At 34.5% G+C, this 16,095-nt stretch overlaps 1 protein-coding gene across 1 annotated transcript; it reads right to left on the bottom strand.

Moving 5' to 3' along the window:
- Positions 1-1,347: 1,347 nt before the first annotated feature.
- Positions 1,348-15,764, bottom strand: LOC132190597 (ATP-dependent 6-phosphofructokinase 4, chloroplastic). Its single transcript, XM_059605632.1, has 14 exons — positions 15,432-15,764; positions 15,292-15,338; positions 15,175-15,214; positions 15,018-15,080; positions 14,796-14,933; positions 11,497-11,655; positions 11,285-11,338; positions 11,117-11,185; positions 10,182-10,311; positions 10,042-10,082; positions 6,480-6,704; positions 5,620-5,668; positions 3,061-3,215; positions 1,348-1,816 (listed from the first exon to the last, which is right to left on the bottom strand). The coding sequence occupies exons 1-14, from the start codon at positions 15,672-15,674 to the stop codon at positions 1,676-1,678; spliced, it is 1,554 nt and encodes a 517-aa protein (XP_059461615.1). The 5' UTR covers positions 15,675-15,764; the 3' UTR covers positions 1,348-1,675.
- Between the last annotated feature and the right edge of the window lie 331 nt (positions 15,765-16,095).

Genomic DNA, 16,095 nt, shown 5'->3' with positions numbered 1-16,095 from the left:
AATTACCGAAAAAAGTCTTTTGACTTGTATTAGAAATTATAATAATTAATTATAAGTCAAAAAAATTTTCTCGAATATCTAGGGCCATTTCATTGAAATCACTCAACTATTATTAGACATCATCATCAATAGTTTACGGACAACATTTGACTTTAAGCACATAATTTAAGGACCAAATCTATGATTGATTGCTGATGTCGGCTGAATAGTTTCTCTTCTTTTATTACCTTTTTCTGTTGAGAATAAGGTGTATAGGAAAGTTACACAAAATGTGAGTTTTGTGCCACCAATGAGAATGTGACACCTAAGCTAAATTTATCAAACTTAACTTTTTTTAAAAAAGCCTAACTACACCAGATTATAAATACAAATTAATTATAAAAAAAAAATAAAAAACAAAATTGAAGGGGTGGCTGGCTAGCCACCCCTCCCCCACTTGGGGTGGCTGGCCGCCAGCCCCAGGCCATGGGGGTGGCCGCGCAGCCACCCAAAGTGGGGGAGGGGCCACCCCTTCAATTCTGTTTTTTTTTTTTTTTTAAAACAAAAAAAAAATTAATTTTTTATTTTATTAAAGTGTAATCTGGTGTGGTTGAGTTTTTGTTTTAAGTATAAGTCTAATAAAATTAGATGATGTGTCAACTTTTTATTGATGGCACAAAATGTGACTTTTGTGCAACCTCCATATATAAGTTATTCTCTTTTCTGTTTACCCGAACCAAATCTTTGATGTTAATTATGTAGAGACAACAGAGTGGATGACATTGATTTAAAGATCATTTTTTTCCTACTGTTATTTTACCCTATTGATTTGAAGTAGTTACACGAATTTTTTAGGTTGCACTTTATTTGTGGGAATTAAAAATAAGAAGAAAAAAAAAAAAGCAAAATTAGCCCATGTGATTTACTTGATTTTTAATTAACTTCATGTAGTATCAAAATGAAATCAAAGGTACCTAAGGTATACCAAAAAAATAATTTAGTCCCTACAATCAAATTTTGTTCACTGACTTAACAGATTATGATAATATGAAATGTTAGAACCAATAAAATTGTGATACTTGTCATATTTACGTCAGTGTTACACTAACAAAATCTGCTAAATTAGTGGATGAAATTTGACTTAATGGACTAAATTGTTTTTTTGGGATACTTCGGAGATCTTTGGGTTCATTTTGATATCACAAAGAGCTAATTGTAAATTAGGTAAACCAAAAGGACTAATTTTTCACTTTTCCCTAAAAATAAAGCCTAATAAAACGAAATAAAGGGTAATAAAAAAAGAAAAACAAAAAAGGCTAGGCATAAATCTATAAATACTCCGAAATATTAAACAAAAATAAGGGCCAATAAGATTTAATAGAGATTTTATATTAGATTTCAAAATAATTGAGATGAGCCATTGTTGGAGAATACATTGAGATATCCTTTGAATCTAAGAAATCTTCCAATAAAATCATTTATAATCAAATTATCTTGGAATACTCAAACTTAAGATGACAGCAGCCAAGTCATAATATCTCATACCTTGACTTTGAGCCACCTTGTGTACTCAAAAGATATTCCATGTAAGGAGAGCAACCAGAGAACCTTTCAGAATTGCAAGATCAGGAGCTCTGACCACAAATGTAAGAACCAAGAAATGGTGCCATCCGTAATATCTAGATTGATGTAATCTTCATGCCTTCGATAGTTCTTGATCAACTTTTTCTGGGATCACCTCATCACGGTTCAAGAAACTAGGTTGATTTGTTGAAGCCAGAAGTCTAGCCCACATTCTATCTGTCAGCTTCACTGTGTTTTGTGTCTCAGTCACATGCTGCAAAAGCCACGTTATTCCATTCATACCAAGATTTCTGACTTAACAATGTAGCAGAACGATTATCAAAACAAAAAAAGAATGAAAAAAAAAAATGTGGAAGAACATACTGCATATACTATAGTGAAGTTAGAGTATAGAACAGGGGGAAAAATTCACTCAAATACACAGAAGAAAAGAAGCTACTAGCTCAAAATCATTGGCCTCCAAATCAGACCCATTACAATTAAGAGGAAGAAAAAACAAGGGACTCTTCTTCATGCAGGAAATTTGGTGACCACTACCCTTAAAAAAGAAGTATATTTTCAGATCTTAAGTCCTCGTATGGTCAAGCATATCAGCTAATGACATATTCTGGAGATGGATAGGAACAGTGAAGTACTCCACCATCTTCTAATTATATCTATCATGGTCTAATATTTGAAAGTTCAGTAACTGCCAACCTAGGCTCCTTGCATAAATGTAAAACCTAATGATTCAAACTGAACTAGTAGATAATTGACAGCAGAATGGCTGGTAACAATTCTCTGATGGGCATCAGCCATAACCAAAATATGACAAGTTACGGTTTCCAACTTGCACCCATGTCTCAAACCAAGGACGTAATGTAAAGAGAATTCCAAGGCTAGACTGTGCAAGCCAGCAGCAGCAAATTAGTATTTTTCCTGTAATAGTTTCTTATACTATACTAAAATGAGATTGAATATTCTCGTTTAACCCATCTAGTCCAAATCACCCTTCTCAAACTCACAGAAACCTTATATATTCTAATCGTAATGAGAAAATACCAAATGATATTCACACTCTAACCCTATGTATCAGTGTCCTTAATGTAAATGGTTGTATCAACACCCACCATTATATAGTCCCACCGATCTTGTCTACACTACCATTACTGTTGAAAAAATAGTGACTGTTGAGTCCAGACTTCTATAATATCTATTCAAAGAACTTTACAAATGAAAATATGAAACTAGCCAGAATTTATGAGTCTCCAACTGAATTCTAAAGTTCAATCACTCTAAAGTTCAATCACTGACTAGATTTATAAATACGAGAAATATTTTCAAAGATAAACTCGAAGCTTGTGAGCTCTAGCTCAAATGGAACTTTCTCTGTCCACAAAGAATGGGTGGGGAAGGTGAGTAGTGGATTCAAGACTCATTGGGTTCGTCTGTAACTTACCCGAAAGAGAGGAGTAAAGAAAAGCAAAAGAAAAACTCAGAATGTGGAGAGACGCTTACAGAAATTGGAATATATGCATGTCTGCTGTTCACAGGTCCAACGGTGAAACCAGTGTATCCAGCCATGGCCCCATGAACAGCACTATGAGCAAGAAGGGTACAGTAGACATTGTCTGATGCATTGCTTGGAATAGCTCGAATCATGTATGTTGGATCTGTAGAAAAAAGGTATACAAGTAAAAGATTAAGACATATAAAACTTAAAGTAATTACAATAAGAGACTAGGATGGAGATGGTCCCATCTTGGTTGCTTAGCAGTGTAAAGAGACTTTCAAGCAACTCCGTTAAAATGTAATAAGCAGTTAAAGATATGAGAAATCTTGGGAGCAGTATAAAACAGTTACTAAAGGTATTTTTGTAACAACATTTTTCTAATTATTGAGAGAGGGGGACATAAAGTTAAAATATAAAGTGAAAAGATATAAACAGATAATTTCTAGAAGGTTACATAAGGCTATCAGCAACAACATTTCATGACATGTACAATGTCATAACCTTGGAAAACGCTAGTGATATCAGAGCTATGCTCCAAAAAGACTAGATGAAATTATAATTGGAACTCCCTTAAGTCACTTATATAGTCTAATCTTACCAAGTACATAACCAATGTGGGATTTGATACATACACACCTTCATAACTTGCCCACCTATTATGCGATTATTTTTCACAATTTGAGATATGACATATACTTTCATGAATATGATTTCAACAATTAACAAATTCTTGGGCAATGATCATGCATCATTTTCTTTCTGATAAAATATATAACACATGAAGGGCTAATATTATCAAGGTCATCTATGCTTTTGTACAACAATATCTAAAATGACATAAATAATTTGGTACAGAGAGAGATCTTAGTGCAATGCTTGTAAGACAATACAAAATAAAGCATAACTCCCACTATAAGTGAACGTAGAGAGATCACATGATCAATGGGTGTGACATAACAATGAAGAGCGAATAAAATTGTATACTCTTAGAGTACAGAGTTGTACCCCTTGGTGTTTTCTTCATTGAATTTGTGTATCAGAGAAAAATAAAAAATAAAAAATAAAAACTAAAAAGAAAAAGATTTCCAAACTTCTACAAACCTAAACAAGACTCGTTTTGAAGGAACTTTATTTTATTAGGGAATTATCTAAATACTAGTTGTATGTCAGTCAATGGTCATGGTGTCAGCTCTCATTACCCCAACAAATGCGTGCAAAAAAAAAAAAAACTGTTTTAATGCACTTACAACTCCACAATTTTCAGTTTTCCATCATTAGAACCTAAAGACAAACCACCCAATGAAAATTATCACAGGGAGCATTGCTAATTCTTGATGCATATGGGTAAATTTTCAAATGTGTTCTAACATATGGAAACTCATGCACGGCTAATGAATCTGTTGTATATAAGCCGAATGAAAAAAGAACAAAATTTTCAGCCAAAACCTAATAGAAATTAAGCCATATTTTGCCAACAATAGATTATTATGAATTTAAACTAAAAAGCCTTGTTTTGAAGGAACTTTATTTTATTAGGGAATTATCTAAAGTTGTATGTCAGTCAATGGTCATGGTGTCAACTCTCATTAACCCAACAAATGCGTGCAAAAAAAAAAAAAAAACTGTTTTAATGCACTTACAACTCCACAATTTTCAGTTTTCCATCATTAGAATCCTAAAGACAAACCACCCAATGAAAATTATCACCGGGAGCATTGCTAATTCTTGATGCATATGGGTAAATTTTCAAATGTGTTCTAACATATGGAAACTCATGCACGGCTAATGAATCTGTTGTATATAAGCCGAATGAAAAAAGAACAAAATTTTCAGCCAAAACCTGATAGAAATTAAGCCATATTTTGCCAACAATAGATTATTATGAATTTAAACTAAAAAACCTCGTTTTGAAGGAACTTTATTTTATTAGGAAATTATCTAAAGTTGTATGTCAGTCAATGGTCATGGTGCCAACTCTCATTAACCCAACAAATGCGTGCAAAAAAAAAAAAAAACTGTTTTAATGCACTTACAACTCCACAATTTTCAGTTTTCCATCATTAGAATCCTAAAGACAAACCACCCAATGAAAATTATCATAGGGAGCATTGCTAATTCTTGATGCATATGGGTAAATTTTCAAATGTGTTCTAACATATGGAAACTCATGCACGGCTAATGAATCTGTTGTATATAAGCCGAATGAAAAAAGAACAAAATTTTCAGCCAAAACCTGATAGAAATTAAGCCATATTTTGCCAACAATAGATTATTATGAATTTAACAAGTCAGATTTCCAATATCTATTTTCATACTCTGCTGAGTTCTCTGCAAATGATTTTTCCAGATGACCAGCTCAAACTTGTACAGCGCTACAGCTGTCCAACTTCTGAACTTTTCACAAAACTAAAACCATTGCTGGCAAGCATATTTTTGACTCTCCAAATTCCAAAACCGTTAATATATAACCATACAGCAAATAGTATTAGGAGATGTGAAAGTCATTTACGAGTCCAGTGCACTGCAGCGAATAAGCAAAAATCAAATACCACTTTGGAAGATACCTATATACTTCATATTTATCGCCATCTTCTTAACATCTGTAAAATGTTCCTGTAACATGTGTGAAATACACAGACCAAAAATAATTAATAGCATGAAACAGATTGTAGGAAAAGAGAAATCATCTTCATTAAAATAAAAAGAGGTTTTGAAATCAAACAAAATAATGGATGAACTGACCACACTTACTCATCAGGTAAAAGAGAACATGCAAGTTTGAGAGTCGGTGCATGACAGGGTCAACACGGTACCGTGAATAATTTTTTTTTTTTTTTCCAATATTTACATTATTCTTAAAAAAAAAAAAGTAACAGTCAGGCATTCCTTTTAGCAATTATCATGTTAGATGGGCTGCTGCGATCATATTGGCTTTGCAACATTCAGAAAAATAAGTAGAAATCAGTCACGAAAGGCCTAGATCATCTCTGGAATCCAAAAACTAGTGGTGTCAAAACATGAAAGAAAATGATCTAGGTCCAGACTCTGTATTAATATGATTCTATTTTATACGGGCACTGTTACTGAATTTGAAATGCAATGATCAAAAAGTTTCAAGCTACAACTATTTGATGCCAAGTAATAATCAATTTCAAACATTGATGGAAGTGATCCCAACGAAATGGTTCTATAAACCTACAAAGTCTCCTCCCATTAAATCAGTTTTTGAAACTAAATGTACAAGTTCATACAAGTTCATAAACAGAACGAAAGAAAATATACAAGGTTGGGTGTCAAGAAAAGAATTCTAAACAATCGCTATCCACTACAATGCCAACAATGTGCCCCAAAAGCCTCATGCATAAAGTCTTAAATGAAGATAAAAAACACAAGGCAAACAAGAACGTAACAATTTCAACTGCACCTTGATCTTATGAGATAACCATAGACCAACATCTAGTAGGAGCCTGTTTCCCGATGCATCTTTCTCATCAACCGGATGCGAGTCCTGAGAAACATAATCCTGCCCTGCTCCTTCTGCTAACACAATAACCATATGTCCATTTTCTTTAAGTCTCTCTTCAACAAATTCAAAAAGCCCACCGCGGCCTTCCAAATAGAATGGAGACTCTGGAATCAAGCAACAATCCTGTTACATCCCAAAACTGATCATTAGATTTTGCAATAACATTTACACTACAAAAGCATCCAACCACCATATCACCTGTTTACTTTTGAAAAAGCAGCAAAAATTATAGTGGATAAACAGCAAAGCAATATGTATTAACATGACACAAAAATGAAAGTGAACTCTAATTAATGAAAAATCCCACGACCTGGAATTTAGAAAAAATAAGCACACAGCATCACTCACTGTACAATGAAAGGTTGTAGGAAAATGAGCCCACAACTATAGTTAATTATTTGTGAAAAGTACATTTACCCTGTAATTACCAAGCAATTTGCAATGTCCCTCTGAACTTTCAATTGTTGCAATCCCCTAAACTATCATTGGGGTTGCAATGTCCCATTTTGTGCAAAAAATGACAAAAATACACTTGATAAAAAATTTAGAAAAAATGAAGAAAAAAAAATTCCTGAATTTTTTTCTTCTTTTACTTTTCTACAATTTTTTTTTTTTTTTTTCTGATTTTTTTTTTTTTTGGCCCTTTTTTGTTCTAAATTTTTTTATTGTGGATAATTTTTTTTGGGGTCATTTTTTGCTCAAAAGAGGGACATTGCAACCTCAATGGTAATTTGGGGTGACATTACAACAATTGAGAGTTCATTAGTTGCGAATTGCTTGGTAGTTAGAGGAGGAGGGGGTAAATGTACTTTTCCCAAATTATTTCCGCAAACTGAAATGAGCATGCAACCACTGATTTCCACAATCCAGTACTATTTTTTCCCCGCCCAGTACAATTTTTCTATAAGGAATATGGATACAAATTGCAATAACCCATTAGGATGTCTGCCAAATTGGTCCAGTTCCAAAACTTTGCCAAATTCTACGCAACTGGTTTCCTTCTTCAACAATTAATAAATAGGGTGGTCAAATTTTTCAGATAGATATCCAACTTCTTGAACAATCTAATAAATACATAATTCATACCGCAATTTAACTTTTGCAAAATATCTGATTTTTTTTTTTTTTAAAAGCCAACGATTTCTCTTCTCCCAAACCTTTCATTCCTATTGTTTATTATCTCACAGAAAATCATGATTTCCTCAACAACAAATGATGATACAATTTCAACCTTAAACAGTTGCCAGGCAAAGAATTTTGAAGACTAAAATTGCTTTAGAAAATAGGTTTTGACTGTATGATCTTACTTCCTAATAAAGCAAAAGCCCAATAGGTAGGTTTTGACTGTGGGATCTCACTTCTTATCAAGCAAAAGCTCAATTGTCAAACATAACTTACAAGAAGTACGCCTGGTTCTCAAAGGAAAAAAAAATTACAAAGAAAAACAAAAGAAAGAGAGCAATAAAAAGAAACAAAAAATTGCTTTTGCTTCATTGATGCATATCGATAAAAAACGAAGAAAGATGTTTTCTAGAATTTCTCCTTTGCATACTCATCTACCCATGTTTCTCCATTACAGTTTCTTCAAGAAAAGGTAGACAAGATTGTCTCAGAAGCACTTTGCTCTTTTCCAGCAGAATTCTCTCTCTCCAAAAGAGTTTCTCCCTTTTCTAGAAAATTGTTCCTATTAGGTTATATGTCCCACATTGTATTGTGGTCATTATATTGTACTGCGGTCCCATGTTGGTTTATTGTATGTAATGCTAGGTTAGTTGGCCTCTATATATAGATCCCTCCTGTACACATCTATATACAATCATATTCTCAGCATTTTGAGATGAAGCATCTTGGCCCTCTTAGCTACTTTCTCGGTCTTAAGATTTCTTCTTCTTTTGATGGTTATCATTTGACACAAGCCATGTATATCTCTGATCTGCTCTCCTCAATCCTCATGATGGTGAACCTCTTCATGATCCTACGTTGTATTGGCAGTTGGTTGACAGTCTTGTCTATTTTACTGTCACTGAGGCTGCTATCTCATATGTTGTCCATCAAGTGAGTTAGTTCATGGATGCTCCACATTCTGCTCATTTTGCTGCCATGTTTCACTTTCTTCGCTATTTCAAGGAGTCACTGTTTCATGGTCTACACTTCTCCTCGCAATCCCCTCTTTAAGTTGCACGCTTATTTTGATGACGATTGGGCAGGTGATCCTACATATCATCGTTCTATCACTGGTTATTGTTTCCAACTTGGCACTTCTCTTGTCTCTTGGTGAAGTAAGCAACAGACTAGTGTTGCTTGATCTAGCACTAAGGCAAAATATTGTGCTCTAGTTGACACCACCTTGGAGCTTCTTTGGTTGTGATGGCTATTAAAAGATATGGGTTTCTCTCTCCTCTGCAACTCTTCTATCCTACAACAACAGGAGTGCTATTCAGATGGCCCATAATGATGTTTTCCACGAACGAACCAAACATATTGAGATTGATTGTCACTTTGTCCGCCATCATCTTCTTCATTGCTCACTACAACTTCATTCTATTGCGTCTCATGATCATCTCATGGACCTCTTTCACAAAGTCACATCCTCCAAGGTGTTTTTGCGATTTTGTCTCCTTACTCAAGTTAGTCTCTTGAACTTCACCTTGAGTTTGAGGTGGGGATGATGTCTATATGTCCCACATTGTATTGTGGTCATTATGTTCTATTGTAGGCAGAGTATTGTAGGCCCATATTGATTTATTGTATTTACTGCTATGTTAGCTGGCCCATATATAGGCCCCTCCTATACAGTTTTATGTGTGTTTCAATATACAGTCCTATTTTCTACAGTTCCTCTTGATTTTGTAGTGAATTCCAACTCTTTTCCTTAAATGAACTTCTCTCTTTATGAGAGTGTATTCCTTCTTTTCTTTTTCTTTTTCTTTTTAAGAAAAAAAAAAGATTTCTATTACTACAGCATAATTTAATCTTGGATTTCTCTCCTTTTGCTGGCAGTTCAGTCCTGTATTTATATGGAAGAAGCTAAAGAACTACTCAGGTTTCAACCCCCCCTCCAAATCAGACTGCTTGTGTCAGCAATAGCTTCAGTCCATTTAATTTATACTTCTTCTTTTGTTTTTTTATTAAGTATGATAAAGAATTTCCAGTAGAAGACATTGAGATGGGGAACAGAAAACAATTTGAAAAGGCTATTCCTTAAGATCCCACATGCCATCAGTCCATTTACTCAATAATTTAGTCAAAAACTCATTTCTTTATGAAATCAAACCAATATCTCAAAATTGTGTTCTTAGCCAAGTTTATCATTAGTTGATTGTTATTATCTCCTCAATGATTTCTTCATGTATATTCATCACATTGCACGATGCATTTGAATAGCACTAAAATTTTATGCAGCGACCATTAAGATCAAAAGTAAATGGTTGTTTACTGTGAGATGGGACTGGGGTATTACCACGTCTCGACTTGCTAAAGTTGCATACATGGCAATGAAACCTGCAAAGAGAAATTTTATAAAGCTCAGAAGAAATAAAATCGAATGCTCAGAATCCTATAAAATGCTTTATGCTAAGTGCAGTTCAACAACACACATACCACTGTATCTGCCCATGAGTTTAACAATTCCAACTCCGTTTTCCACACTTTCAACCTCCACATGTGCAGCATTAATAGCCCTTTGAGCTTCTTCAACAGCAGTATCAAAACCAAAAGATTTGTCTATGACCTAAAACAAATCATGCAAAATTATGCCACCAAATTAAAATGAAGAACCCATCTTCTTTTAATGTAATGTCCAAAATTGATCAGATAATTGTCCAAAAAGTAAGATGAAAAGCAACATGAAAACATTGATTTGCCATATCAGCATAAAAAGGCAAAAGTAACTCACAAAAAAATATGCCAAACATAACCAGATTCGAAATGTTTTGTGTGTTTCCTGAAAAATCTGAGTTTAGCTCCTAGTTCTAGAGACCCAAAAATGTAAGGTAGAAAAAGGGAGGACAAGAAAAGCAAAAAAAAAAAAATTGATTGGAAAAGAATGCTATTTTCCCAATAGAAAAGTGCATGCAAATGCCATTCAAATTCAAAAATAGTCGAGAGAGATTCATATGTGATTCAGAGATGTAGTGGCTTGTGAACCACTTTTTCTTTCAAGGAAGATTCAGAGAAATCCAAGTTTGGATACAAGTGAAGAAGATTTATCCAAATACAAAAAGGCTTTTTATTTAGAATGCAAAAAGAGGTTATCTAGCAGCTATTGCAGGCTTGATTCTCTTCTTCCAATCCATCTTCTCATGAGTCAAAGGATACTCAATGATCAATTAACCATTAAGAGTAATAACCTTTAACAAACAATGACTATAAGATGAAGATAATTTCGACAAAGTTCATATAACCCGTTTATTAATTTAGTGGAACCATTAAAATTCGGACACTAAATCTAAGGCTTCAGCTACTCATTTGACATCATCATGAGTATATGGCAACATGCATAATTACCAAGATAAGGATTGGTTAATATAACTTACAGCAATATCATTATCAATTGTCTTGGGAATCCCAGCAACTGACACTTGAAGACCACGCTTCTCAACTTCCTTGAGAAAAATACGCTCATGTTAGATCATATGCTGAACATATCCAGATAGACAAGCAGAAAAAGAATAGAAGGAAACCATGTTAAAGGAACCAATTACCTTGGAAATCAGAGCTGCTCCTTTTTGGGTACCATCTCCTCCAATAATGTACACCTAAAACCCCATAAGAGTTCAAATTTTTTCTTATCAAACTCCTCTTCCTTTTTTTTTTTTCCTTTTTTGTTGGTTTTCCAATCTATCAATAACTTAAAGCATCCCAGATAGTGAAAATAAAAAAATAAAAAAAAATAAAAAACAGATCATAGGTCCACCTGATTTATTCCCCGGTCCTGAATGTTATCAACTATCTTACTGGTATCATGACCTCCTCGTGAAGTGCGAAGAAAGGTGCCACCACGTTTATGAATATCATTGACAACTTTAGGTGTCAATTTGATGGTATTCTTAGAATAAAAGCCTCGATATCCTCCCTGTTTCAACAATAAAATGGTATGCATATTGTAAAGTGCTAATACATTAAATGCATAAGCACATAAAAACAATAAGGGTAAAGTCCACTTAACCCCCTCAAACTACCACTCTAATAACAATTTACTCCCCAAACTATCAATTGCAACAATTTACCCCCTAAACTACCAAAACAATGACAATGTACCCTTACTTTTAACAAAATGACGAAATTACCCTTACTAAAATAAAAACAAAAATACTAATTTTTTTTTTCTTTCAAAAAATTAAGGGTATTTTTGTCTTATTGAAAATTATATAGGGGTAATTTCGTCACTTTGCTAGTATTGGGGGGTCCATTGTCATTGTTTTGGTAGTTTGGGGGGTAAATTGTCGCAATTGATAGTTTGGGGGGTAGATTGTCATTGGGGTGGTAGTTTGAGGGGGTTAAGTGAACTTTATCCAAACAATAATTAGTTCCTTTAAAGCATACCAGAAAACTTTTATTTGAAAATTTGGATAACCTCAATGAAATCTTTGTTGGTAATTATACTGATTGAAATCCACAAACCAAACACATAATTTTCTCTACTTTTAATTTCTCACCACCCAAATGAATCAAACAAGTAAATTGCATTCTTTCACAAAGAAGCATCCCTTACACCATCCAATTTTTATTTTTTTTATTAAGTAATTGAGATATCATTAAAAGCGTAAAGCGTCCCCCAGTACAAACGAAGTATACAAGAGAAAACATATAACTAGAATGAGCAAAAATAACAAAGAAATCATGATTACTAATTGCCAAAGGAGAAATAAAAGCAGCTGTCCAAGATAAAAAATTTTGAAGAAAAAGAACTTAATCTCCTCCAATGTCCTCCTACAATCCTCAAAACTTCTGTCATTCATTTTCTTCCATAGACACCATAAAAGGCATGAATGCACCATCTTCCACACAGCAACACTTTGAGTACTGTCAGTAGTCTACCAACAAGCATACAAGTCAACTACTCGTCTATGCATAACCCAAATCGACTAAAGAAAACATTCCATATTACCTCACAATGGAGAAGAAGATAGTCCACGGTCTCCCCATTCCTTTTACACATGCAACACCTGTCAACCACAATACATGCTGCTTCTTGAGATTTTTATGGTAAATAGCTTTCCTAAAGCTGCCGACCAAGTGAAGAAGGCCATCCTCAAAGGAACCACCAAACACTCTTCCAAGAAAAGCGGAAGCCTTCACTACAGACCAAGGCACTGTAGAAGGACCTAACCTCAAACTGTAAAGACAGCATATCAAGGAGATCATGCAATCAACAATAAAGATCCCAAACATCATGCAATCAGTTGATTGCATGATGATTCTCAATCCCAAGCATCATGGCCCAGTGATTGTGCAATTCATTGCACAATCACCAGCTCACCAAATCTCCTAGATATTGTACAGAGTTGCCTTGTACAGAGCAACGGTCATATGATTCTCCCTTATTATCATTTCCTTTGATACTTTCCTTTGCTGTATAGGGATACATTCATTGTAACTTACCTTACTAAGAACCATTGTACAACTATATAAAGGAATATACATTCATGCTTGGATCATTCATTCCAAAGCAGTTTTTCATATCCTTTGTATTCTTTGCACAAACAACCTCTTCTCTTCTAGAGGGGACCCACCATAGCTTATCTTCACTTTTCCGCCTCACCCTAGCTGAAGATAACACCATGAAGAATGAGGCAAACACATCCATCTCCCAATCATGAGCCAATCTAAAAAAGTTCATGTTCCATTGATTGGAATTAGCACAAAGTTCTAAAGGGGCCACAACAGAAGCATCATTTACGCAAGTAACACCAAATAAATATGGAAATGCCTCTTTATGGGCCGTATCTACTTGGCAAATTTAATCGTGTTCAAATAACACGCATATGTAATTGGACCCTTGATCATCTTTGAATCTAACTTTAGAGTTATCACCCACCTCAAATCTGGTATGACTTTGAAAACTTCCTCTTAACCCCTCCTAATATTCTTTCATAGCCCCACCCCGAACACCCCAAGAGGCTCATTAGAACACCACCCTCCCACTGAAATGTCATATTTAGAGTCCACCACCACTCTCTACCAAGCCTATTTCTCATGCACATAGCGTCACAACTATTTTCCTAAGAGAGTGGCTACCAAATGTGATCTCTACTCAATAGTCACCTTTTTTTTCCTTGTTGACAAGTGTGTAACATTAACAAATAAATAAATTCGTTATCAAATTTAATTTACCTGTAGACAAATGCATAACATTACCCAAGTAGATATCCATCAAATGACCAGTTGATCAAGTAAAGCAACTACCTTATGTCAAGGATTGGCTACCCTATCCTAGGAAACCAAGGAGGCCATACACTTACTGCTCAGATCAAGCAAAGTAATCACCAAGATTAGAAAAGGAATACAAACTGAAACCCAAATGAATCAATTAGGTAGAGTTATGATGAACCAAACAAGGAGCAAAACAGATATTAAGAACATTAAAAATTAACCAAAGTCAAAGACATCATATCATGGAAGGAGGCTCTAGATCTAGAGCCTAGGTTTCAGTTCTTAATTTTGATAACGAAAAATGAAGCATCTACAAGAGGTATATAATACACATAGGTAATTGGGTTACAAGCAACAAAACTAAAAAATCAGCCCTGCGCCCCCAATGTGAGGTCTATTGATTGGTCTCTCACCCTCCACAAAGACCAAAACAAGTCAACAACTTTCTTACCATTACTCAATACAATTATACAACGTTCATTATCACTTTTGGTTTATCAATTAGATATCTTTATTTATTAATTTAAACTTAATATTAATATTATAATTCAATTACTTTTTATTGGTTTCCCTTCTATGCTTGTATCATTTCTGTTGATCAAACTGGAATTTTTTTTTATACACAATTGAATCACACTGTGATAGAAAATTAGTGATTTTTTTGTGTTTCTCTCGGCATATAAGTATTTCGAAGTTGATATATTTATTTTGCAGGCAATACTAATATATAAAGATCTTGTTTGAAACTTTTTCTTGAGCTCTATTTCTAGTAATATTATGAAAAATAAAAAAATAAAATAACTCAATTACTGGGCACAGTGAGTCACTAAATTAATTCACCTGGATTCCAAGTATGTCCTCGACGCCATACATGCTGTTCAACCCGCATACAATCTCTCGAATCACCGTATTGATCCCTGGGCATAAACCCCCACATGTCACTATGCAGGCACGCGCTTCATCCGACTTGAAATAAACCTGAACATTACAAAAACACCCTTTTTATCAGCTTACTTTGTGATCCCACAAGGACATGGTGGTTTCAGAGGAGAAAACCCACACCTTTTCTTGAGGCCCTGCACGCCGAAAATGTATTCCTCTCGGACTATCTCTTTGAACAACAATCTGGAGGCAATTCAAGATAATTTAGTAATTTTTATTTATTTATTTATTTATTTATTTGTAGTTTTTGGTTGTAAGAGAAAAAAGGCTCACTCACTTTCTGCGCAACCACATCTTCAGGTCTCACAAAAGTTTCCCTATAAAAACAAGAAATTATCGCACACAAAACACCAAGCAACCATTAACAAATACAAATGAACATATATATATATACCTGACAATCGCGTAGGCTTTGCTGCTTTGCAGTGGATTCGGATACGACTGAAGAAAAGAAAAGAAAGAGAAGATGAATTTAGAAACAACAACTTATGTCTTCGTTTTTGTTGAAGAGTGAGAATTAAAGGGGAGGGGTACCGGCAAGGCGGGGAGGAAATCGGTCAAGTGAGGGACGTCTTCGAGGACAAAACCGTCATTGGGGGTGGTTCCGTTGGAGGATTGAGCTCTGAATGGACGGTTTTGGTGCGAAATCAGCGGCTTGCTTTGAAAGTTTCTGGATTTGGAATTGAAGCTGGGGGGATTTGGGTAGTGCGTGAAAGTGCGGGATTTGAAGGGGGTTGAGATTGGAATTAAAGACGACGAAGAGAGTGAGAGATCCATCAACGATTCAACAGCAACCTCCTCCCAGTATGTATATTTGTTCGTACTTCGTACAAAGAAAGAGAAGAGACTTAGAGAGAAATGATCTAATTAACTAACAGGAGATCAACGGCAGGATGAGATCGGTGGTCATCTTTGACTTCTTTAATAGGCCAATTGTTCATTTTTAGTAGGGATAACTGCAAAAATTGGTTCATTGGTTGCAAATCATTTCCAGTAATATAAAAAATAATTTATAGGTCCTTATAATTGTCTTAAATTATAAATCACTTTTTTTGATATAAAAAGTAATTTATTAGCCTTCAGGGTAAGCCAAAATAACAGTTTACTCCATGAAATCAATTTTTGTTAAGTAACTTAACCGAATCTATTACTTTGTCCCCTCATACCCAATAAAAACGTGACACTGACATATGTTATT

The sequence above is a fragment of the Corylus avellana genome, chromosome ca8, assembly GCF_901000735.1.
Source record: "Corylus avellana chromosome ca8, CavTom2PMs-1.0".
Taxonomy (NCBI): domain Eukaryota; kingdom Viridiplantae; phylum Streptophyta; class Magnoliopsida; order Fagales; family Betulaceae; genus Corylus; species Corylus avellana.
Note: the sequence above shows the minus strand (reverse complement) of the source record. Positions and strands in the feature narration are given on the sequence as shown.

What these genes read in the sequence shown, in the direction of transcription:
- LOC132190597 (XM_059605632.1), bottom strand. Translation starts at nt 15,674, where the DNA reads ATGGATCTCTCACTCTCTTCGTCGTCTTTAATTCCAATCTCAACCCCC. An exon ending in ATTTCCTCCCCGCCTTGCCG is followed by an intron (nt 15,339 to 15,431) that starts GTACCCCTCCCC and finishes TCTTTTCTTCAG; the next exon opens with TCGTATCCGAATCCACTGCA. An exon ending in ATGCATATATTCCAATTTCT is followed by an intron (nt 1,817 to 3,060) that starts GTAAGCGTCTCT and finishes TGGCTTTTGCAG; the next exon opens with CATGTGACTGAGACACAAAA.